Here is a 26,458-nt window from a genome sequence, read left to right as displayed (position 1 = left end):
AACTATCAGATGTGCATCAAAAGAGATGAATGGTCACTGAGCTGATGGTGTGTTAGTTCACTTCCAGAGTGCTGTGTGTTCTTTTATGATTTAGGTGTGAACCCTGGGAGATGTGAAGAGACTATGGTGCCAGAGGTGCTACATAGGCAGCTGCAACGAAATGACAATACATCAATTCTACAAGAGGCACCTGGTAGAACTGCTTGGCATCCAGCCTCCTGTGTGACAGTCCTCGAGAGCACAACCTTAGAATTCTAACTCTCCATTGTACAAGCTTGAAGATTGAGCAGACAGAGGCAACCTGGTGGAGGGCAGTTATCATTCATTTGTGGGGCTTTGGAACCAGGTTCTAAGCTGCCTGCTGCTTCTGACCTCCACAGTCACCTCTATTTATATGAATATGACTTAGAATTCATCACGGAGGATGGTCATGACTGGGAGTTAAATATGCAGGGATATCAGACTATTCAGAGGACAGGCAGAAAGGTAAGGGAGGTGGGGTAGCTCTGATATTCAAGGGCGATATCAGGACAATGCTGAGAGATGATTCTATGGAGAATAAAGTTGAATCTATTTGGGTGGAAATTAGAAATTCTAAGAAGAAAACATTACTGACAGGCGTATTCTATAGGCCACCAAATAATAACATCACTTTGGGGCGGGCAGTAAACAAAGAAATAACTAATGCCTGTAAAAATGGTATGGCAATTATCATGGCAGATTTTAATTTACATGTCAATTGATCAAACCAACTCGGTCAGGGTAGCCTTGAGGAGGGGTTCTTTGAGTGTATCCGCGATAGACTTCTTGAACAGTATAAAATGGAACTGACTCAGCAAGCCATCCGAGATCTGGTCCTGTGCAATGAGACAGGAATAATTAATAACCTCATAGTTAGTGATCCTCTTGGAAGGAGCGATCACAGTATGGTTGAATTTAGAATACAGATGGAGAGTCTGAAGATAAAATCCAAAATCAGTGTCCTGTGCTTAAACAAGGGAGACTACAATAGAATGAGGGAGGACTTGGCCAAAGTAGACTGGAAACAAAGCTTTAATTATGGGACTGTTAACGAGCAGTGAAGGACTTTGAAAAATTGCTTTGAAAGTGTTCAGCACAAGTATATTCCAGTGAAAAGGAAGGGGTGATCTGCCATGGGTGTCTAAGGAAATAAAGGAGGCTACCAAATTGAAAGAGAAGGCATACAAAGTGGCCAAATACAGCACAAAACTAGAAGACTGGGAAAACTTTAAAGGTCCACAGAGAGCCACAAAAAGAGCTATAAGGAAAAGTAAGGTAGAACATGAGAAAAAACTAGCACAGACTATAAAAATAGATAGCAAACGTTTCTATCAATATATAAAACAAAAACGACTGGCTAAAGTAAACATTGGCCCTTTAGAGGATGTAAAGGGGTATTTAGTTATGGAATATGATGAAATGGCTAAGGCACTGAACAGGTATTGTGCATCGGTCTTCACAGTGGAGGACTCTAATAACATGTGAGTAATTGACAAAGAGACAAAGGTAGGTGAGGACCTGGAAACAAATCATTATCACGATAAAGGTAGTGTTGGGCAAACTAATGGAGCTAAGGATAGACAAGTCTCCTGACCCTGATGGAATCCATCTCAGGGCATTCAAAAAGAGGGTGGGAGAAATGGCAAGTGCACTAATAGTAATTTTCCAAAATTGGCTGGACTCTGGGGTAGTCCCAGCAGATTGAAAAATAGCAAATGTGACACTACTGCTTAAAAAGGGAGGTAGACAAAAGATGGGGAATTATAGACTGGTTAGCTTAACCTCTGTAGTGGGGAAGATGCTTGAGTCTATTATCAAGGAAGAATAGCAAGGCATCCAGATAGAAATTGTCCAGTTGGGAAGATGCAGCATGGGTTCATGCTTAACAAATCTTTTGGAATTCTATAAAGACATTACAAGCAAGGTGGACAATGGGGACCCAGTGGATGTGGTGTATCTAGATTTCCTAAAGGCTGTCGACAAGGTGCTGCACAAGACACTGCTGCATAAGTTAAAGATGCATGGCATTACAGGTAAAGTATTAGCATGGATAGAGGATTGGTTGACTAACAGAAAGCAAAGAGTGGGGATAAATGAGTGCTATTCTGGTTGGCAATCGGTGAATAGTGGTGTGCCTCAGGGATCAGTGTTGCGACCACAATTATTCACAATTTATACAGATGATTTGGAGTTGAGAACCACATGTAGTATGTTTAGATTACATTACATAGTTTAGATTACATTACAGTGTGGAAATAGGCCCTTCAGCCCAACAAGTCCACACCGACCCGCCGAAGCGCAACCCACCCATACTTTTACCCCTTACCTAAAACTACGGGCAATTTAGCATGGCCAATTCACCTGACCTGCACACCTTTGGACTGTGGGAGGAAACCGGAGCACCCAGAGGAAACCCACGCAGACACGGGGAGAACATGCAAACTCCACACAGTCAGTCGCCTGAGGCGGGAATTGAACCTGGGTCTCTGGCGCTGTGAGGCAGCAGTGCTAACCACTGTGCCACCGTGTCGCCCACTGAGTGTCAAATGACACTCAGATGGGTGGCAAAGCAAAGTGTGCGCAGGACTGTGAAACTTTGCAGAGATATATAGATACTTTGAGTGAGAGGGCAAAGGTCTGGCGAATGGAATACAATGTTAATAAATGTGAAGTCATCCATTTTGGTAGGAGTAACAGTAAAAAGGATTATTACATGAATGGTAAAAAGTTGCAGCATGCTGCTATGCAGAGTGACCTGGATGTCCTTGTACATAAAGCCACACATGGTTGGTCTGCAGGTACAACAGGTAATTCGGAAAGCAAATGGAATTTTGTCCTTCATTGCTAAAGGGATTGAACTTAAAAGGAGGGAGTTTATGTTACAGCTGTACAGGATGCTGGTGAGGCCACACCTGGGTTAATGCGTGTAGTTTTGGTCTCCTTTCTTGAGAAAGGATGTACTGGGAATAGAGGGGATGCAGAGGAGGTTCACTGGATTGATTCTGGAGTTGAAGGGGTTGGCTTATGAGGAGAGATGGAGTAGACTGGGATTATATTCATTGGAAATTAAGAAGAATGAGGGAGGATCTTATAGAAACATGTAAAATTATGAAGGGAATAGATAAGATAGAAGTAGAGATGATGTTTCCACTGGCAGGTGAAACTAGGACAAGAGGGCATAGCCTCAAGATTAGAGGGAGCAGATTTAGGACTAAATTGAGAAGGAACTTCTTAACCCAGAGGGTTGTAAATTTATGGAATTCCCTGCCCAGTGAAGTAGTTGATGCTACTTCATTAAGTGTTTTTAAAGCTAAGATAGATTTTTTTTTGAACAACAAAGGAATTAAGTGATATGGCAATAGCATGGATAAGTGGAGCTGAGGCCATGAAAAGGTCAGCCGTGATCTTATCGAATGGTGGGGCAGGCTCGAAGGGCCAGATGGCCTACTCCTGCTCCTAGTTCTTATGTTCTTATTTAGACAGCCTGTGTCAGTTGGGATGGCCTCTTGTTGCCACCAACAGGGAAAAGAACTTCTTTCTCCCATGGCCATACTTTGATTGGTAGCGGCGTTACCAAGGAGAATACAGCATTAATACCCAGGGTCCTCATCTTGGCAGGCAATGCCCTGACTCAGAATCAAGCTCTCTAGTTTAACAAAGTCCGGCACATGATTGGGTACACTCTTCATGGTAATGCCTCTACCAGAATTTGCTGGCCAGCCAACCAACCAATCAATCAGCATGTTGTTCTCACACAGTATAAATGGTATTCTTGATAACTATGAGAAAGTGAGGACTGTAGATGATGGAGGTCAGAGTCGAGAGTGTAGGGTTGAAAAGGTACAGCAGGTCAGGTACCATCAGAGGAGCAGGAGAATCGACATTTCGGGCATAAGCCCCTCATCAGGAATGAGGCTTATGGGCCGGGGCCGGGGGGGCGGGGTCGGTGCTGAGAGATAAATGGGGGGGTGGGAATGTGATAGGTAGATAAGATACAGGGGACAAGGTGATACATCGAAGAGGAGAGTGAAGCGGATAGATGGGAAAGGTGATGGACAGGTCAGGAGGGCGGTGCCAAGTTGGAGGCTTATGCGCAAGATGCATTACTTCAGGAAAGTATATCATCTTTCAGCAATACACAATAAACAAAAGTCTTGTACCTCTACAACAGTGCTCAGCTGGGTCCTAATTTAGCGTTCCCATTTTATCACATGTCTAAACCATTGAACACCAAAACTATCATTATTGTTCATGACGGAAATTTATTTTTCCCTTCACAGATTTAAAAGATCTTAATTTGAGTTAGAAGAAAATGAGCTGGTTCCTTTTAATAATGATAATATCCTGGTTGTTCTCGGTCCACTGAAACAGAACATGGTTATATTTGGTCCATGCTTCATTTTCTGTAGGGTATACATTAGAATTAAGATGCCCTGTTACACAACCTTCAGGAATGAAACTGCTATGTAATATAATCATGCAGTATGATTGGTACACGCTACCAATGAAAAGATGTCCATCTGTAAATTAGTGTTTATAATAATTGTGCCTATAGTCCAGAAAATACAGACAAAAATATTTTTTCATTTTTTTCTCTGGAGATCAGTATTTCTAGTTGAACATATCTTCTCGCAAACTTCTATATATGAATCTCCATAACTAACAAAACATCTAGTAACATACTGGAAAGAAAGTCCAAGAACCTAAGTTCACACTTAAATAAACAAAGTTTAACTCTCTTTTTATAGCACACTCAGGTTGCTTATGGGACGCAAGGATATTTTTCTGAACATTCAAAGTTATGGACACAAGTTATGATTTGACTTGCCACGTGTTATTGGGTAGTGTCAGATGGGAAGAACTTCTTCAGTAAGAATGTGTGTGCTCGGGGCAAAAACTAACATTTCTCACAACAAAGTTTCAGCAGCTTCATGCACATTTAACATTAGGGATAAATGAATGCAGGATTCACTTAATATTTATGCAGAGCTCAACTAACAGGCAAGACAGCACGAACACCTAATCTTCAAAGGCAAAAACTGCTTCATGAAGCATTAAAGCTTCAAGGTCTGAAATACCACCTATTAATTCAACTTAAAAATATACTTTAGCAAAAAGCCAATTCACAGGAAGTTTTTTTTCTAAAATACCAGTTTTACCATGCCAGATGCTGATGGATGAAAGTCTCCTGGCTATGCACAACACTCAATTCATGTCATTTACTCTTGTCAGTTATGGTGAGGTTCAAAACATTAATCACGCTCATGCTGCAGGCTTGGTAGGAAGCGTTATTGAGAAGAAAGCATCTCCTAAAATGATATGCCTAATGTTTGTTAAAAAATTGCAAAAATGGCTCAGCGTTATACAACAATGTGCTCACTATTACTGACACAACTGCCCGTAATATCATCACCCTTTGCCTTCTGTTTGCTAGTAAGACTGATCCATTGTGCAAATTATTGAGTTCTGGGGAAGAAAAAGGCATTTGAAGGAATACGGTGAAGATGTAGAATTATAATTAAAAAAAAGATAAACTTGTTCAACCCAAAGGCTTCAAAACCTCTTTTCCCACATTTAAAAAACAGGAGTAGGCATCGTCCTGATCCAATTTCCCATTGGTCATCAATAAGTTCATCAAGTTTGTGCTATCTCATATCCTTTCAATCCTTTATCACTCTAAAATCTCTTGCTTTCAGCCTAGGATATACTCAATATCTAAGCATCTACAGCACGCTGGAGTCAAGAATGCCAAACATTCAGAACCCGAACTTCAGTCCTAAATAGATGACGTCCCTTTTCCTGAGACCGTGTCCCTTTGTCCTGAAATAAAGGCAAAACTCTGCGGATGTTGGAAATCTGAAACAAACTGAGAATGTTTGAGAAACTCAGTCAGTCTGGCAGCACCTATGGAACGTGAAACTGAATTAATGTTTCAAATCCTGTGTGGCTCTTCTTTGGAACATACGAGATCTTGAAGATCTTTACAAGGTAGGTGTGGAGAAGATGGGTCTCATTTTATCAGAGAATGTTGAACTCAGAGACGAGGTGTTGGGGGGGTGGGGGTCACTCTTTACAAAAATGGGTCGCCCATTTAAAATAGTGATAAGGTGAAAAATTTGATGAGAAAAGGAGAAAATGGGCCTGTTCTGGTGAAAGCAAAGCCAGTGGGTCACAAACAAGACAGGGGATAAGTGGGTCACAATCAAAATGGAGGACAGAGGTTTTTTTTTTAGATTAGATTAGATTAGATTAGATTACTTACAGTGTGGAAACAGGCCCTTCGGCCCAACAGGTCCACACCGCCCCGCCGAAGCGCAACCCACCCATACCCCTACATCTACCCCTTACCTAACACTACGGGCAATTTAGCATGGCCAATTCACCTGACCTGCACATCTTTGGACTGTGGGAGGAAACCGGAGCACCCGGAGGAAACCCACGCAGACATGGGGAGAACGTGCAAACTCCACACAGTCAGTCGCCTGAGGCGGGAATTGAACCCGAGTCTCTGGTGCTGTGAGGCAGCAGTGCTAACCACTGCGCCACTTCTCTTGAAGTTACTGAACTCAATGTTGAGTCCTGAAAGCTGTCAGGTGCTTCAGCAGAAAATGAGGTACCGTTCCTCTAGCTTCAATGCAGCATAGCAGCTGGCTCAAGTTGAAAATGTTAGCATTTACTTCTCATTTTTACATCTATCTTTTACACCTATTTTACATCTTCATCGCTCCATCATTACCACGAGCACCGCCTTTGCCCTTTGTTCTGCATTCACTCGCCATTGGTTCCAATCGCTCCTCCTGCCCCTTATCAACACCCACAATTTTCCAAGACCCTTTAATTTCTGAAGAAATGTCATACAAGATTCCAAATGTTAACACGGTTTCTCTCTCCACACATGCTGCCAGATCTGCTGAGGTTCTTCAGCATTTTCTGTTTTTATTTCAGATTTTCAGCATGTACAATATTATGCTTTTACTCATATGCTCATATCTTTTTATGTATAAACATCACACTGCATCAACTGACAAAGAGACAGAGCACTGCGAATTACCAAACCCTGTAGGGAATTGAATCCACATTGCTGGCATCATTCTACTACATACAAGCTATTTAATTACCTGTGTTAACTGACGTCCACCATTAATCAAACAATCCAAGCCATTATTAATCCTCTGTGCTCTTCTCTGATTCTGGTGTTACAATCTCCAAGGATAAGCATGCTATAACGTTCTTGATCCTCTCAACTTTCTTCAAAGGGCGCCTGAGGGTCCAGCTATTACATCCTTAAGAGCAGTAATCTCCACATACCCTATCCTCCCCAATTATTCTACCCAGCTATCTATCATGGAAAGATATTGCCAACCGTCCAGTCCCACTAATTGTATTAATCGCAGCCTCCATAGATGCTGCCGGCAGCTGAACACTCACCAACTCTCCTAATTTCCCATTAGAACATGTGCTCACATGTTGATAAGGTCCTTGTCAGTTGAAATGAACAACTGACATCAGACCTTTGAGTGAAACGTGGCTTATTAATCCTCACTCTCAGAGCACATTACTCGTTAAGTGAACAGAGCATGTTTAAACAGCTCCGTCCCAATACTTCTTTAAAATCATTATTCTCCACTACCCTGGCAAGTCACCCTAGTGATTTCTCACAAAGATATCTTCCCTCTTTAAGTCTATTAGTATTAAAATCTGGACTTCAACTCCCCTTGCCCTCTCTACATTAAAGATGTCACTGTTTTCCCGAAATCCTGCCCATTACATAAACACACTTTTAGCTGTATCCGTATAGTTTTGAAAACCAGAATACTGCAAACCTGAAATAAAAATAAGGAATACTGGAAATAACTCAGCATATTAGTTGCAAAGTGTGTCGTGTGAGAAACAGTTAACATTTCAGATTTGTGACCGTTTAGCAGAAATACCCATCAGCCTCATTGTCTCATGTGGATCTCAACTCACATGATCTTGGCTATTGATAAGGCCATTTCCAATACTACTTCTTATACCTCATCGCACACATCTCCCAACTTCTTCCATCTGTATCAGCCCTGAAACAAATTTTACCCTAACGCACTCACAAATGCACTTCCAAGTTGCCAACTGCTTAGTTTTGGCCCTGACACTTTCTGACAGCAGTCATTTAGAAACAAACAGCTTTTCTGCTGAAAAATTAAAGTAATTTATGTTCAACAACTTAAAACATTATCGGATTAAGGGCAGTGGGTTTCTACAACCATCCTAATTGAAGGTTTTGTTGCCAAGATCTCAAGCCTTGGAATTTGGTGCCTAAACTTTTCTACATATCTTTCCCACTTTAAGATACTCTTTAAATAAGCTTTTGGTCACATGTAATAATACTTCCTTATTTGGCTCATTATCAAATGCTTATCATAGCACTCCCATGGGATACCTAGAAATATTTAACTATGTTATAGATATCACAAAAATGCAAGTTGTTATTATGTGTTACTTCTTGTTTGAAGGATTTCTATTTGAAAAAAAAACCCCTATAAGTCAGAAAATGGGGAGCGTAGACTATAGACAAGAGTATTCCCTATTCCCTGTTTGCCATAGGCATAGTGAAACTGCCACCAAGAAAGCAAATGGATAATTTTTTCTCAGACTGCCATTGCCTTTGGCACTCATTTGTAATACAGTACTGAAATGTATTGTGGCCCATTCAAAATTTATCTTTAGCTGACAACTCAGTGCAAAAAGTCAGTGCTGTTTGGGAAAAAATGCAGCCAAAGAGAGATTATTCATTAAAAACAGTATTTTTAAAACGGAAATACATAACTTTTAAAGATAACTTAATGTATGAAAAGTTTTGAAAATACCGAACAGCTCACAAAACAAACATCACCACAATGCACAGAATGGACATTTACCAGGATGTTAAAAGTGAAAATTACTTTTGTTATGTTCTATAAATGTTACTGCAAGATGTTTGTAAATTGAGAATGTCATCACGCACGTCAATTTACCTAACATCTGGTGTATAGTTTTTTTTAGTTCTACCCCAATTGACAACTGTATAAAGTAACAATATGCACAAATTCAATATTCATAATTAGCAACTTCAATACTTAAATTAGCATCAGGGCAGCAAGGTTTACCATGGGCTCTCTCGCCAAGAAACCAACTCAGATATAATTCTGCACTTCTGAAAAACAGAGTGGGATGCGCCTGCAATTTTGGCAAAGGAATTATAGAGCAATTCTAATGCGTATGTTCAAGGTTGTGTAAACGTAGGTTTCTGACACATGGAAACATGAATTTGTCCACTTTGTAAGAGTGATGTTATTGAGAAAAGTTTCTCTGGATTGTTAAGTTTTCACAATTAATAGCGTCTACCATACTTTTCTAAAAGAAGCCAGAGAAACTGGACTAATAATCCCTCCTGGTCATGTCAAGTGGATGTCTCTGCAAATCACGGCTTATCAGATGACAGCTGCAGTGCTGGATTTCATAGAGAGACACGTTTGAAAAATAACGCAACCATCAAAAACCTGTTCTGGAAACACAGAATCTTTGTTTAAACTGAAACAAAATTCTTTGCAGTGATGTTTTACCACATCAATCATATTGAATGACATAGTTGAGAGATTTTAATGAATGGAGCCCCACAGACCTTCAGTCTAAGTAATTGTGACCATGTGTTGACAAATCTAGGTTCTCTAGATTAGACTCAAATATGTATGAGACATAATGTGAGACTTGAGAGTTAATCAGATTACTAACACCACAGTGTTCTCCTAATACTGGGTGCAAACTGAGTTGGTTCTTTCATAAAACAAAATATTAGGACAGCTTATATTGAGAGGGTTGTACAGAATGGTATCCATTTACCACCAACAGATGTCTTTAGAAGCACATTTGCACTATCTACTGACAGCACATCAGCATTGCTTAAACATTCTTTTACTTAATTAAAGAAAAAATACATAACTTTGGGCAACCCGAGACTTGATACTTGTAACATATTTGACCTGTTGATGTCATACATTAATTCTAAAGTTTGAATAAGTTCATGTACATCACCAACATGGTTTTAACCATTTATTATCATATTAACACTCAACATCAACGTATTTGTTTAAAAAGACTTAAAGTTTTTTAATTGCTTAATTCTGCTACTTGATGTTCTACGTATGTCTTGACAAAATGTTTAGGCACTTTTGAATGTTAGATCTGGCATTTAAGTAAATATTACATGCTGTCATGAATAAATGTCATCAGCCATTCATCGCTCTTATGCTATCTCACAGGGCTTCTGTGGGAGTGTACACTGCAGTGTACATAGCCAATTGATACAGTCTCTCCTATAGAGGATCTACAATCTGTGTGAACAGGGCAAGGAACTGTATTTCCCTGATCAATCAGACTGAAGAATCATTATTGAGCAGAACAAAATCAGAATCACAATGTGCAAGTTTGAACATATGATTTAATATCAAATCATGTCCAGAAAGTAGACAGGCAAATAAAGATGGGATAGAGAGAAAAAGATGACAGAAACAAAAGTGAATAAAAATGTTTTTAAAAAAATCTCCAAGAATTATTAAAACCTGAAAGAATGAGACTCCACACATATACAGGAGTTAGTTTTTAGAGGTTGTTCAAACATAACTAAAACTTGCCACAACATTTACATTTTACTTACATTTAAAAGGATATGAAAGAGAACTATTAGGTGTGTTCCATGCATTTCAACAGAGTCTATTGATGAGATAAGCATAGCCAAGTTTTTGCGGTTTAATCAAATTCGACAACGTCTTTGTTGATGCTGGACATTGCTTCCTGACTTAGACTTGAATTACAACAAGCACAAGTAGCATCAATATCATTCTTTTGCAACAAATTTCAGCCATTAGTCTTCAAATAACTTGCTGAATATATTCTTGACAAAACAAAATGCAGACCTGGTGCATGTTTTACATCAACCTCATGACAACAGGGGTGAAGCTTGGAGAATGCCTGTACCACATACTTTTTCAAACTTGCTTTTGAGCTTATCAATTCAGGCTGCTCAACTGAAATATTGAAACCAGCTGGAATTCCACTTGGAAACATTTCAAAAATATAACACACCTTCTTGTGACCAGGTATCCTTTAGTCAGGTTAAACTATGCTTTCATCATTAAACTTAAAAAGATTTACATTTCTACAGCACCTTTCACAAACTCCTCCTGCACTCGACAGCCAATGAGCAACATTTTTGAAATGCATTCACTATGGTAATGCGAGAAACATGGCAACTGATATATGTACAGCAATCTCCCACAACAGCAAAGCGATAATAACCAAGGGAATCTATGATGTTGAGTGAAGGATAAAGACTGGCCATCGCACCTGGAAAAAAATCCATTCTCTTCTTGAAAATGGTACCAGAGAATCATAAGACAGCAGATAAGGCCTTGCTTTAATGTCCCATCTTAAAACAGGGCACCCTGACATTATTCTGACACTCCAGAGTGTTGTTATGGAGTTTTGAAATCTTGGAGAGGGACTTGAACTCATAACCCCCTCATAACCTCAGAGTGTGCGTGCTACCCAATGAGCCATGGTTGACAGTAAAAGGTTTGAAACTTGAAATGTGCAGAAAGCCTATGTGTAATGAATGCCTATGCTGGAATTAAAATTTTACGGTCTAACTGAGAAGGCAGGTTTCCTTTGAATGTTCAGACCGAGTGAGGAGGATACAGCATAACGATAAACAGATATCACCTGCAAAAGGAGTGCAACCATGGTTTACACTCAGAGCTATACAAATGTCTACATCACTGCTGAGATTATTTCCCAACCCCTTCTCAGTTAGCTGGAGAAGATAAAAGTTGTCACTTCTTCCTTACAAACGGCAGCACAGGAGCACTGCTGCCTCACAGCACCAGAGACTCAGGCTCGATTCCAGCCTTGGGCGACTGTCTGTGTAGAGTTTGCACATTCTTCCCATGTCTGCGTGGGTTTCCGCTGGATGCTCTCATTTCCTCCCGCAATCCAAAGGTGGGCAGGTTAGGTGAATTGGCCATGCTAAATTGTCCAATTATGTTCAGGGATGTGTAGGTTAGGTGAAAATGTTGAGTAATAGGGTAGGAGAATGAGTCCAGCTGGGACACCCTTCGGAGGGTCAGTGTGGACTTGATGGACCAAATGACCTGTTTCCATGCTGTAGGGATTCTATGATTTTTGTCCTGAGTGACCTTTCAATGCAGTTGTGGATCCATGGAAACTGCAAATTGTAGGCTGAGCCCAGAATGGCTGTCACCTCAATCAGAACACAGGATAAACAAAATCTCTTGCCTCCTTTAAGTAATTCAATATCATAAGGAGACAGCAAAATGATGATAATAAACAGCAATTTTGAAGGAGTTGCAGAATAAAGTGGCACAGTGGCTCAGTGGTTAGCACTGCTGCCTGACAGCGCCAGGGACCCAGGTTCAATTCCAGCCTCGGGTGACTGTCTGTGTGGAGTCTGCACATTCTCCCCGTGTCTGTGTGGGTTTGCTCCAGTTTCTCTCAGTCCAAAGATGTGCTGATTAGGTGAATTGGCCATGTTAATTACCCCATAATGTTCAGGGATGTGTCAGTTAGGTGCATTAGTCAGGGGGAATAGATCTGGTTGGGACACTCATTGGAGGGTCAATGTGGACTTGTTGGGCCAAGGGGCCTGTTTCCACACTGTAGGGATTCTATACATAATTCTATATATAAAGGCAATTGAATATGCTGGATTTCTGAAACAAACACAGAAAATGTTGGAGATATTCAGCAGGCCTGACAGCATCTGTGGAGAGAGAAACAAAACTAGTCTTTGAATCCAGCATGACTCGTCTTCCAAAATGAAGAACTCAATGTTAACTCTGTTTCTCCCTCCATGGAGGCTGCTAGATCTCGGAGTTTCTTCAGCATTTCCTGTTTGAAACAATGCCACTTGTCTGTGTATACAGTATGAATAAATATATATTGAAACTATGAGTAACAGGAGTTAGCCATCTCAAACTGCTCAATTTGCAATGTTAGTTTTGTTTAAAATTGGGTGTTAGTAATAGCGGAGATGGGGAGTTCCGAATAAAAATTCCCAACTGTGGAAAATAACAGGATGGGGTATTATAATAATGATGCGAGCTGAAATGTTAAAGATGCTTGTCGATATGTTTACTTATCATGTGGCTTGTCCAACAACAATAATTTGCTGGAAAAACCTCACAAATCTCCAAAAGCACCCATTTCTAGTTGTCATTTTGGCCTCTACTCTAATGCAATGAAATGTAACACCATGCAATGCTGTCATGTACAACTACGTTAGGGTGCTGTTTATTGGCCAAGTGTGTGCAGCATAAGGGATTTTCAAAGGGGACTGGAAGTATCACAACAGTTGTTGTCTAGTGATAAAGACTGAAAAGAAGAATGTGCTGACGGAGTTTTTCATTTTGCGTTCACCAGCACCAACAAAAGAATGCCAGACTCCAAACTATCAAAGAGAAAAAGAGGCTTGAGGGAAAGAACTCCAGAAATTAGCAGCAAAAGACATGGCTACCAATGGTCACTATTTAAAATAGGGAGTGCCTAAGAGATCAGAATTAGAGGAATTTGGAATTTTTAGACATTTACAGGTTGGAGGAAGTTACAAAGTTTGGGAGAACAAGACCTAGAAGGAATTTTAAAACTCATGTGATAAAGGTATAAGGCATTTTTATTGCAGCAAACTTCCAAGTGGAATCATGCTACCATCTAGTGGCAACAGTTAAATATTACACTCAGTTTTTCACTTATGATTTCATTTACTGCATGCCTGGAGTGATCACAGCTTACAAAACAAATAAACTTATTTCTAAAGCATAGCTCTTTATCAACTTTATCTCAACTGAAGAGAGTTTTTGGTAATTAATCCCAGGTTTGAATTTGACCTCATATCACATTTCATGGAGCAGGGGTAAGTAATTACTAAATCAGCTGCACGAGATTTTCCCCCAGATTATTTAAGAATTATCACAGTGCTGCATTTTTGTGTAAAGATTTAATAAACTTAAAGCAGGTTTGCGGGGAAAATTGACAAATTGCTTTCATTGTGGCTCATTCAGTGAAGCAATGAACCAAATATGAGCCCTTATTTGGAAATGTTGACCAGCTCCATTAAAGGATCACAATATACTGATGGAGAGTATTTCTCCAAATCTGAGCGTTACCCAAAGAGATTAGCAGGTTTTGTTGCTCTGGATCAGCACTACCTGGATCATTGGCAGTGCAGAATTCCAATTACCCTCGCTGTCAATCAAATCTCAAATGTAAATGTAAAAGTCTTAAATGTAAGATTCCATTCAGGAAGACTGCAAAGATTTTGTGTACTTACTCAGTGCATGGTAGATAGGCTTATGTTTTCCCTGTAGCCTGACTGAACACATTGTTGCAATCTTTCCAGGTGGCTGCATCTTGGCATCAATCAAATACCAAATTTTTGAAAAGGAAGCCCATTGCTGGAACACAAAGAAAGGAGGAGGTTTCAAGCAGGTAAGATATAATTCACATCATAACAAAATTATTGACCATAATAATGGATGAGATGTTAAACCTGATGGGGTCTCAGCTGAAAGTTGTATCTAGTTCTGGGAACTTTAGGAGAGATATCAAGGCCTGGAAGATTTACTAGAATGCTGTTGGGGATGAGGAACTTCAGTTAAGTTGAGAGACTGAAGTAGCTAGCTTTCATCTCAGAGTGGAGAAGGCTACAAAATTTGGTGGCATTTTTGATGGTTAGGAGAACGAGCTCAGGCTGCTGTCTGATATTGATAAGTTGCCAAATGAGGCAGAGCAATGGCAAATGCCGTACTCTCACAACATGTAAGAAACATCTGGACGAATACTTAAAATGCGGGCAGAGTAGGTTGTGGACTAAGTGCAGGTAAATGTGATTGGTGAGATTTGGTGTTTGGTGGTCAGCACAGACACGGTGGGCTAAATGGCCTGTTTTTTTGACTTTCTCTCAGGTTACAGGGATTGGAGGATTCAATACAAAAGTTTTGATAGGACAAATAAGGAAGATGCAGTTCAATGTCAGCGATGTGAGTAATATACAGGTATTTAAGGTGAGTGACAAAAGAACCACAGGGAAAATAATAATAATTTCTATAAAATCATTATGCTCTGGAATACGCTGCCTAAAAGAAAGGCTTGCTTTTCTACAGTACATACCACAACCTCAGGATATATCTTTGCAGCTAATACTTGCAGTTTAATCACTTTTTTCATTGAGGAATCACTATGCACATAGCAAGATTCCACACAGCATGATCAAGACTAGATAACCTGTATGCTTTGTGTTGGTTGGGATATAAATATTGCCTGTGACTTGGGGGAGAACTCTCCTGGTCTTCTTTGGAAGATTTGGCCGTGGTATCTTTTATATCCTCCTGCACAGACAAACAGGGCTTTGGGGTTTACCATCTCATCCAGAAGTCTGCACATCCAATACTGGAGGATCAAGCTGGAGTATTGACTCGAGTCCACTCCAGAGACTTGAGCACACTCTGCTGACCTGGAGACGAGAGTTTACACAGTGAGCCATGGCTCTCGTGTATATAATGGAATCAAATGCAGTGGCAACTTTCAACAGGAATTAGATATACACATGAAAAGGAGAAAAAAAATCAGGGCAAGGTGGAAGATCAGGGAATGGCACTAAATGAATAGCTTTTTCTAAGGATCAGCAATATGGGTTAATTGGCCATCTTCTGTCCTATACCATTTAATAGTTAAATAATGCCAACAATCTCTAGTGCAAATTATGAGTGAAGTACTAACTGAGACAAGCAGTATTGCAGTGAACCAGGAGTATTGCTCCCTGTTGAGAGTTGACTACATTCAGTTGTGGCCATCATCAAATGGTCTACAAAAAGATATCTCCATTGCCATAAAGAAAGTAAATAAAATCTACAATTTGCACAAATAAAAGAAATGACAGCGACAACATACTGGAACAACTATCAAAAGTCACAAAGGATACAATTTTAACCCAAACTGAGACCAAATGACAAGGTTATTCATTAATTAAATCTTTATGGGCTTTAATAATTTATTTGTTTCATACTTTAACATAACTTGCCTTGCAGTGTTTTAGCATATCCAATGTATTTCTCTGGTGCAAATCAATCTGAACCTGTTCGAATGGCAAACTGGTGATCATCAAAGTTTTAAAGCTAGTTACATGGCAGAATCAATGATTGAATCATTTAAGGCTAAGTGCATCAGAAAGCCTGTGCATACATTTTACAAGTGCTGGACCACAGCTCAGCAAGCACACATCGGTGTCAGAGTGTAAAGGTAAGGCTGTAGTATGTGTTCATCTTCAGTCAGAAGTGCCAAATGGATTATCCACCTTGGCCTCCTCCTGGGGTCACCAACATCATGGATGCCAGTTTTCAATCAATTTGAAATTTTGATTCATCCTATGTAATACTGAGAAATGGCTGGATGCATCAGATACTGCAAAAGCTATGGGCCCTGACAACATTCTGGCAACAGTATTGAAGGCAAGTGCTCCTGAACTAGTGGAGTCCCAAAATTAAGCTCTTCCAAAAACCTCAACACTGACATTGACCCAACAATATGGAAAATTGCTCAGGTATGCCCTATGCATTATATGCTGGACAAATCTAACCTAGGCATTGTACTCTTGATCATCAGTAAAGTGGTGGAAGGTGTCACTGATAGTCTGATCAACTGGTAAAGCTCATTGACACTCAGTGTGGGATTTGCCCAGGCCACTCAGTTCCTGACTGCATTTATAGCCTTGATCCAAACATAGACAAGACAGCTGAGCTACAGAGAAGAGGTGGGAGCTGATGTCAAGGCCACATTTGATTAAGTATAGTATTAAGGAGTTCTAGCTAAACCAGAGTCAATGGGAATCAGACAGAACACTGACTGCTGCTTAGAGTCACACATTGCTTAAGGGAAGATGGCTGTTGACCTATCAGGTCCATGATATCACTGCAGGAGTTCCTCAGGGTACTGTCCTAGGCCAACCATCTTTAGGTGCTTCATCAATGACCTCCCCTCCATCATAGTGTTAGGAGTGCAGATGTTTGTTAATAAACGTACAGTGTTCAGCACCATTCACCACTCCCCAGATGCTGAAGCAGACCATGTTCAAATGCAGCAAGAATTTGACAATATTCAGGCTTTAGCTGATAACTGGCAAGGAGTATTATGCCATAAAAAGGCCAGATCATTACTACTTCCAACGAGAATCTAACCATCACTTATTGAAATTCAAGCAGATTGCAAACATATGAATATGCAAAATAAGAGCAGGAATGGACTATTTAACCCCTTGGGTCTACCCAATCATTCAATAAGATCATTGTTGATGTTTTTGGATTTCGAATTCCACATTTCCATTTATACCCAGTAAACATTGATTCTCTTGACTGCAATAATCTACTGAAAACTCCACAGATCCGGCAGCATCTGAGGAGAGAGAAACAGAGATAACGTATCAACTTCTCTATGACTCAAGCATCAGTCTATCTAATACTGTATAAAAAGAATTAATGATTGTATCACCACTGCCAGTACTAAAATCACCATTCCTAAATCCACCATTATCAACATCTTAGGATTACTATTTATCAGAATTTGTAGCCACATAAATACTGTGACAACGAGAGCAAGTCAGAGGCTAGAAACTCAAAAGCAGGACACTGACCAGGGCAAAGTAATCACCCGGCTGGAACCTCATCCACCATATTCAAGATTCACTTGCTTCACCACCAATGCACAGTAGCTGCCGAGCATACCATCTATAAGGTGCACTGTAGGAACTCACCAAAGCTCCTTCAACAGTACCTTTCAAGTCTGTGCCCTCGATCATCCAAGAAGGACAAGGACAGCAGATACATGGAAAACCACTACCTATCCTTCCAAGCCACAAGCCACCCAAACTTGGAACTATATCCTTGTTCTTTCACCTTCCATGGGGAAAAGTCCTGGAATTCCTGACCTAACCGTATTATGTGTGTCCCAAAACCCAACACTGCCAACAGTTTAAGAAGGCAGCTCACCATCACCTCCTTCAGGGCAATAAGGGATAGGAATTCAATGTCATCCTAGTTAGTGATGCCAGCATCATACGAACAAATGTAAATAAAAATTACTGGACAACCAGGCCAATTGTCTAAGCAGATAAATGTACTAGATCAGTGTTAACTTCACATTCTTCATAGCTGTACAACAAACATGACCAAGTAGTCAGTTACACGTAATTCTGGTTAAAGGACTGTATATAATTTCTTTCCCTGCCAAAGTGCTCTAAAAAACAGGATAAATGTATTTGAATGCTACGTAGGAGTAACCCTGCCGATCTCAAAATTTCTGCAGTGCTTCCACGATCAGCCTTCTCCTTGTTTATTCTACCTTATTTTTTCCAGCAAGTTGCCATAGTTTTAATTTGAAGATGTAAGAACATTACCTTGGTGGATCACACAATGAATGGTAAAGTTTGAAATTCTGAAACAGAACCCACCCCTCGTGAAAGAACCTGCTGAGGCAGAACCTCCCAGCACTGAAATTCTTTCCACAAGTCTCTCTACTTCTCTCGCCTTCTTTAAAGCACTGCTAAAAACATCTCTCTTTGATGAAGACTTTATCTGAAGCTCACATAGAAATGAAAGCTCTTGTTATTCTTTTTGCTAAGGAGTTCCAGCCTGATTCAGAGGCTTATATGACTGATTCATGTCAGAATTCCATCACTGTGAGAAAATACAATATTCGCAACAGGAATGAAATACCCGAAAAATTAAAGATTGTAATTTCTTTAGTATTTCATTCCTGTTGAGAAAATACCAATGCCAGATCTATTAAGTTTCATTTATTGTATCAATTGATTATTGATTTTTAAAAAAAAATTAATTCACGGGGTGTGAATGTATTACCTATCCCTAGTTGCCTTCAAAGAGATAGTGAGCTGCCTTCTTGAATTCCTGCAGCCCAACAGTGATGTTGAGGGTTTGGGGGGGGGAGGTGGCTGGGGAGAGAAATGTTCCAGGATATTGACCCATTAACACTGAAGCACCCAATAATCACTGCCCTTGTTCTTCTAGATGGAAGTGGTCTTGGCTATGGAATGTGCTGTCTAAAGAGGCTGGGTGAGTTATTACAGTTCATCTTGTAGACACACTGCTACTATTGGTGGGAATCGATGTTTGGAATACAGTGCCAATCATGTGAGCTGCTTTATTCAAGATGATATCAAGTCTCTGGAGTACTGTTGGAGCTGCAGTCATCCAGTCAAGTGTAGAGTATTCCATCACATTCCTGTCTTGTAGATGGTGGACAGGTTTTGGGGGAAATCAGGTGGTGAGTTACTCACTGCAGTATTCCTAGCCTCGGACTTGCTCTTGTAGTGACCTATTTACATGACTAGTTCAGCTGTTTCTAGTCAATGACATCCCCCAGGTTGGTGATTGTGGGGGATTCAGTGATATTAACACCAATGAATGTCAAGGGGCAATGTTAGATTCTCTCTTTTTGGAGATGGTTATTATCTGGTAGTTGTATAGCACAAACTTTATTTGCTACCCATCACCCCAAGTCTGAATATTATGCAATCGTCAGCACAAATTGCCACTTCTGACCTTATGATGGTGGGAAGGTCATTGATGAACTGCTGAAAATGGTTGGGCTCAGGCTACTACCCTGAGGAACTCAGGGCTCTTCTGGTCCAGTTGACTGTCTCTACACTGAGCCAGGAAGCCTGCGTTCAAGTTCTGCCTGTTCTAGAGATGTGCGATAATATCTCTACACAGATTGTTAGAAACATCTACCCTAAGAAACTCTTTCAGAGATGTTGTAATAATGTCACCCATTTTGGTGCATCTCATCATTTTAATATAAATATACCTTTACGTGTTTGCTGTCAGGCAGCACGGTGGCATGATAGTTAGCACTGCTGCCTCACAGCACCAGAGGCCCAGGTTCAATTCCTGCCTCAGGCAACTGTGTGTGGAGTTTGCACATTCTCCCCGTGTCTCCTCAGAGTGCTCCGGTTTCCTCCCACAGTCCAAAAATGTGCAGGTTAGGTGAATTGGCTATGCTAAATTGTCTGTAGTGTTAGGGGCAGGGGTAAACGTAAGGGAATGGGTCTGGGTGGGTTGTGGGTCGGTGTGGACTTGTTGGGCCGAAGAGCCTGCTTCCACACTAAGTAATCTAATCTAAAAAAAATACATTTGCTGTCCATAGCTTTCTTCAACTAAGAAAACATTTACTTGATACTATCCAATTTGTCTGAAGAAATAAAAGTCAGTGTCTAAAGTTGAATCAACAGTAATTCAAACTCAAGCACATCACTTGTTTATAACCATCCTTTCAGATGGGAACAGTGGTATTAGCTTGTTTTGAGGTACAGAGGGGGTGTTGGACAGAGTGAAGATTGAGCATTTTGTGAGTGAATTTATTTGAGAATGATATCCTTGATGACAGAACATTCAAACCCTTGGCTATCTATGACAGATTGATTCTGTCACATAACTTGGCACATAATACGATTTGGAGAGCAAGCATTCCACTTGGGGAAGTAATGATGAACATAAGTCTGAAAGCTAGAAGTGCATGGATGATTAATTTCCAGCAGTACTGGGCTTAGTAACCTTGAAATCAGGCTTTCCTTTCAACTTAAGATAATAAGTCATATCACTGAAGGCAAAGTATCAGTCATTGGGCAATTGGCAATTCTCATCTTTGCATCTGTTTACAGTCTTCTTGGTAATAACAAGTGTCTCAGTATGAGCAATTCCTGCCAAAACTATATCCCCCCCCCAGGAGACTAGGTCTTTGCAGAGTTTAGATTAGAGTCATGCTGGAAAAGCACAGGTCAGGCAGCATCCGAGGAGCAGGAACATTGACGTTTCGGGCAAGAAGCCTCCAAGTGGAAGTGGAGGTGGTGGGGGGGTTGGGGAGAAGGAGGAGAACTTCATCAAGGTAGGCATCTCCTCCTCTCTCCACAAGAATCTCAGTGAGTCTCTCTCTCTCTCTCACTGCAACACCAGGTCATCCCCTCTGCCCTGAAACCACTCTTTGTTACCTTCTTCCCAGCACCCCCCCCATTTATCTCTCCACCCTGGAGGCTTCCTGCCTCTATTTCTGGTGAAGGGCTTTTGCCGGAAACGTCGATTTTCCTGCTCCTCGGATGCTGCCTGACCTGCTGTGCTTTTCCAGCACCACTCTGATCTAAAAAACTCTGGTTTCCAGCATCTGCAATCCTCACTCTTGCCTGGGTCTTTCTGGAACCGATTCCAAAAGTGAACTGTTTAATCTCTTCACAGATGCTGCATACATCCTACGACCCCAGAAACAGGCCACTTTCTCGGAATCACGCTGGGATCTTGCTGTGCTCACACTGAGGGCTGCGCTTTCCCACGTTTCAACAGCGAATACCCTTCAACAAGTGCTGTTCTTGTTTGCCAGACCAACCGAGTTTACGATCAGTGGCAGACACAGACCCCGCTTTCCCCGCCGCTGCCGAGCCCGGAAAGTGTCTCCATTTCCCACCTGAGCCGCTTTACTGAAACTCGACATCTTGTCGGTACGGCGCGCAAATCCTTCCGGAGAGGAACCACGCCCCCACCCCCCGCCGCATCGCCTGATATTTAACCCAACGGCTTTGACTTCCACAGCGCAGCGGAATCCCCAGACCAGACTGACGTTGTGAAACCCAGAGGAATGTCAAGGGAAGGGCTTTTTATAAAACTCTTAAGTTTAAAAAAAAATTAAATAAATGAATGGCGTGTCCGGAAACAGTTGCGGTGGGTCCGGTTTCTAGTCGGACTCTTTATGGGGTGACGCACTTCCTGGAAACGGGGAGAGCGCGCGCAGTTTGTCTGCGGAGGAGGGAAAAAAATATTCAGATAAATACCACACACACACACACACACACACACACACATATACACATATATAATATAACGGCGGAGGGAATATACAGAAAACGGGGAGGATAAGAGAAAATGCGCGCATAAAGTATACAGAGAAAACAGACAGAGGGAGAGGTGAGAACGCGGGGATGGAGAGAGACGGTTAGACAAAACAGAGCAACAGGGAGGGAGCCCTCGGCAGCGGTCAGTCAACCCCCCACACCCCCCACACACCCATCCCCACACACACCCATCCCCATCCCCATCCCCATCCCCTAACCCGGCATCAGGAAGTCTGTGGGGCCGCCGGTTTGTCGAGGCAGTGCCCTGGAGAAGCACAAAATGAGAAAACACGCACCAGCCGACTTTCAGTGAGCTCGTCTGTTCATCATACGGTGATCTGTTCTTATCAAACCTTGCAATGGACCGATATGTGTTGTTAGTGGTTTGGAATTATAGAGGTGACCAAGGTCAAGATGAAGAGTTTTCTGGTAAGTGTGGCATTCATAAGTTGTTCAGTTGCATGCTCTGAAATGTTATTTTGACTTCACTGCATTGCAAAACAGATTCCGAACCAGAATAATAGGGAGAGGGGATAGGGCAGAGTTACAGGAGTACTTGACAGAGGACTCGAGAATATAGATAATAACAGTTTATATCGTTCATTCATGAAGAGAATCTTTATAAGAGTATGGAGGCAGTAAGAGTGTACTTAAGAGGAAAAGCAGGAGGGCAAAAAGGGAACATGAGATAGCTTTAGCAGCTATGGTTAGGATAATCAAAGGAATTTTTACAAATACATTAAAGGACAAATGGGTAACAAGGTAGAGAATAAGGCCACTCAAAAATCAGCAAGACAGCCTATGTGTGGAGCTGCAGGAGATGGGGAGATAATCAGTGTTTACTGTGGAGAAAGACATGGAAGATATAGAATGTGGGGAAATAGACAGTGACATCTTGAAAAATGTCCATAAATACTGAGGGAGGGAGGGAGGGAGGGAGGGAGGGGGGGGGGGGGGTGCTGGATGTCTTGAAACACACAAAAGTCAATAAATCCCCAGATCCTGATAAGGTGTACGCCCTAACTCTGTGGGAAGCTAGGGAAGTGATTGGGCCCCTTGCTGAAATATGTATATCATCGATTGTCACAGGTGAGGTGCCAAAAGACTTGAGGTTGGCTAACGTGGTGTCCCTATTTAAGAAGAGTGGTAAGGACAAGTCAGGGAACTCTAGATCAGTGAGCCTGACATCGGTAGTGGCCAAGTTGTTGGAGGATATCCTGAGGGACAGGATTTACATTTAATTGGAATGGTAAGGACTTTTAGAATAGTCAGCGTGGCTTTGTGTGTGGGAAATAATGTCTCATGAACTTAAAGTTTTTTGAAGAAGTAATAAAGAGGATTGATGAGTGGATTGATCTGTATGGACATCATTAGACATTCGACAAGGTTCACCATGGGATACTGGTTAGCAAGGTTAGGTCTCGTGGAATACAGGGAGAAGTAGCCATTTAAATACAGAACTGCCTCGAAGGTCGAAGACAGAGGGTGGTGGTGAATGGTTGCCTTTCAGACCGGATGCCTGTGACCAGTGATGTGCCACAAGGATTGGTGCTGGGTCCCCTATTTTTTGTCATTTATAAAAATGATTTGGATGTGAACATAAGAGGTACAGTTAGTAAGTTGCAGATGACACTAAAATTGGAGATGTAGTTGCCTCAGAGTACAATGAGATCTTGATCAGATGGGCTGAGGGGTGGTAGATGGAATTTAATTTAGATAAATGTGAGGTGCTGGATTTTGGAAAAGCAAATCAGAGCAAGATTTATACACTTAGTGGTAAGGTCCTGGGGAGTGTTGCTGAACAGAGTCCTTGAAATGCAGGTTCATTGTTCCTTGAAAGTCGAGTCGCAGGTAGATAGAATAGTGAAGGTGGTGTTTGGTATGCTTTCCTTTATTGGTCAGAGTATTGAGTATAGGAGTTGGGAGGTCATGCTGTGACTGTACAGGACATTGGTTAGGCCACTTTTTGAATACCGTGTGCAGTTCTGGTCTCCTTCCTATCAGAAAGATGTTGTGAAACTTGAAAGGGTTCAGAAAAGATTTACAAGCATGTTGCTAGGGTTGGAGGGTTTGAACTATAGGGAGAGGCTAAATAGGCTGGAGCTGTTTTCCCTGGAGAGTCGGAGGTTAAGTGGTGACCTTATGGAGGTTTGTAAAGTCATGAGGGGCAGGGATAGGGTAAATAGATAAAGTCTTTTCCCTGTGGTGGGGGAGGCCCGAACTAGAGGGCATAAGTTTTAATATGAGAAAGGAAAGATTTAAAAGAGACCTAAGGGGCAACGTTCTCACGCAGAGGTTGGTGTGTGTACGGAATGTGCTGCCAGAGGAAGTGATGGAAGCAGGTACAATTGCAATATTTAAAAGGCACCTGGATGGCAATATGAATAGGAAGGGTTTAGAGGGGTATGGGCCAAGTGCTGGTAAATGGGACTAGATTAGGTTAGGATAAATGGTTGGCATGGACGAGTTGGACCGAAGGATCTGTTTCTGTGCTGTACATCTCTCTGACTCTAACAGAAACTTTAACACTGGGATCAAAGCTTGCTTTGCTGAGTTACAGAACACCTTCAAGCTTTACTGCAGATTGTAGTATTAATATTAAAGTTACAATTCTCACATTCAATATCTAGTCTTTTCTCTGGGGCGGGGGAGTCCAAAACTAGAGGGCATAGGTTTAGAGTGAGAGGGGAAAGATATAAAAGATATATGGGGCAACATTTTCACACAGAGGGTGGTACGTGTATGGAATGAGCTGCCAGAGGAAGTGGTGGAGGCTGGTACAATTGCAACATTTAAGAGGCATTTGGATGAGTATATGAGTAGGAAGCGTTTGGAGGGATATGAGCCGGGTGCTGGCAGGTGGGACTAGATTGGTTTGGGATATCTGGTCGGCATGGACGAGTTGGACCGAAGGGTCTGTTTCCATGCTGTACCCCTCTATGACTCTGTGTATATCCATATTATCCTTGCTTCATACAGTCTTAAGTAGGCATTTAAAAACTGAAAGAACTGCGGTTGCTGTAAATCAGAAAGATCAACAGATATGGCTAGAAAAGCTCAGCAGGTCTGTTGGCATCTGTGGAAAGAAAATAGAATTTACGTTTCGGGTCTGGTGACCCTTCCCCGGCTCTGAGGAAGGGTCACCAGACCCAATATGTTAACTTGAATTTCTCTCCACAGATCCTCAGATACCTGCTGAGCTTTTCCAGCAACTTTTGAATTTCCTTTAGTAGACATTGTGTGTTCAAAAATTTTTGCTTGCTACTAACCTTTGGCAGTCTGGATCCTTCATTATTTGTTTCCATCTACATTGTTAACTTGCTTATTATCTATTTAAACCTTTTGCATTTATGATTCATGGAGTCTCTAGAGTTAACCAGCAAGTCTGACATTAAAACTGAGAATGCTGGAAATACTTAGGGGATATGAGGGTGTGAGATAATAGCTACCTTTTGATAAAGCCAGTGAGGGAGAGAATGTTAGGAAAGGAGGAGAATGGTAATAGTGCTAGAAGATTTAATGGTAAGGAGCACAGTGAGGCATTTCTCAGCCAGACATGACTCCAAGATGGTGTGTTATCTCCCTGGTGCCAAGGTCAAGGATGTAACTGAATAGCTGTTCACCATTCTGATGTAGGAGCATAAACAGTCAGAGGTGGTTCATGTAGTTACCAATGACATAGGCCTCATTTCTCTGCCTGCTTACAACAAGAATTTAGGGAGCTGGGTAGCAGGTTGAAAAGCAATGACATAGTTACCAATGAGGTAGGCATCAAAGGTTATCACAACAATACTTGTGGTGCCAGATCCTAGTGATTTTTGGAACAGATGGATAGAGCAGATGAATGAATAGCTGAAAATTTGATGCAGAAGGGAGAGCTTTAGATTTCCTGGATCACTGGGTTCATGTTGTGGAAGGTGTGATCTAGATAATTTGGAGGAATTGTACCTGAACAGAAGTGGCAGTAACGTCCTCTTGTGTAGGGAGAGAATTGTAACTTGCTGATGCTTTTGTTGGGGGTTTAACTTAATTTGGTAGGGAAATGATCTACAGTGTGCACAGTCAGTAGGGGATGATGATTAGACAGGCCTAGTGGAAAATACAAATCCATCTGGAAAGTGGAGTGTATGTGGTCAGTTTAAGAAATAGTGGATAGCATCTATTTTAATGCAAGCAGCCTTGCAAGTAAGGCATGAGTTGACAGTGTAAATACATAGGGTTAATGCATGACTGCTGCTGTAGGAACATTGCTGACAGCACAGAAGGATTGTCTGCTCACTATTACAAAGTATAGGAGTGATATCTTAGAAAATTCCTCAAGCCATATAGGTAAACTTTTAAAAACATGTACAGGTCAGTTACCTTACTGGGGGTATGCTACAGAACCTGAGACAGTCAGGGAAAGAGAAGCACAGATATGTAGACAAATCACAAAATAGTCAAATTAATAAGATAATGTCA

General features: G+C 41.3%; 2 protein-coding genes across 5 annotated transcripts in view; one reads left to right on the top strand and one right to left on the bottom strand.

Annotated features, from left to right (window-relative positions):
• mrpl13 (mitochondrial ribosomal protein L13) overlaps positions 1-21,688 on the bottom strand; it is an 88,558-nt gene extending 66,870 nt beyond the window's left edge. For 2 of the 3 annotated variants that reach the window (XM_072570938.1, XM_072570939.1), the window contains exons 1-2: positions 21,574-21,688; positions 14,381-14,504 (exon numbers count right to left, since the gene is read on the bottom strand). In XM_072570938.1, coding sequence (XP_072427039.1) covers positions 14,381-14,504; positions 21,574-21,600 — 151 coding nt within the window. In that variant the 5' untranslated portion in view covers positions 21,601-21,688. Of the gene's footprint in view, positions 1-14,380; positions 14,505-21,295; positions 21,553-21,573 lie in introns of those variants that run through there. The other variant, XM_072570941.1, reaches the window with a different exon arrangement.
• Positions 21,689-21,854: 166 nt separating this feature from the next.
• mtbp (MDM2 binding protein) overlaps positions 21,855-26,458 on the top strand; it is a 75,626-nt gene continuing 71,022 nt past the window's right edge. For both annotated transcript variants that reach the window (XM_072570936.1, XM_072570935.1), the window contains exon 1: positions 21,855-22,426. In XM_072570936.1, the coding sequence (XP_072427037.1) occupies positions 22,357-22,426 (70 nt within the window). In that variant the 5' untranslated portion in view covers positions 21,855-22,356. The remainder of the gene's footprint in view (positions 22,427-26,458) is intronic.

The sequence above is a fragment of the Chiloscyllium punctatum genome, chromosome 5 (genome assembly GCF_047496795.1).
Source record: "Chiloscyllium punctatum isolate Juve2018m chromosome 5, sChiPun1.3, whole genome shotgun sequence".
In the NCBI taxonomy this organism is placed as follows: Eukaryota; Metazoa; Chordata; class Chondrichthyes; order Orectolobiformes; family Hemiscylliidae; genus Chiloscyllium; species Chiloscyllium punctatum.
Note: the sequence above shows the minus strand (reverse complement) of the source record. Positions and strands in the feature narration are given on the sequence as shown.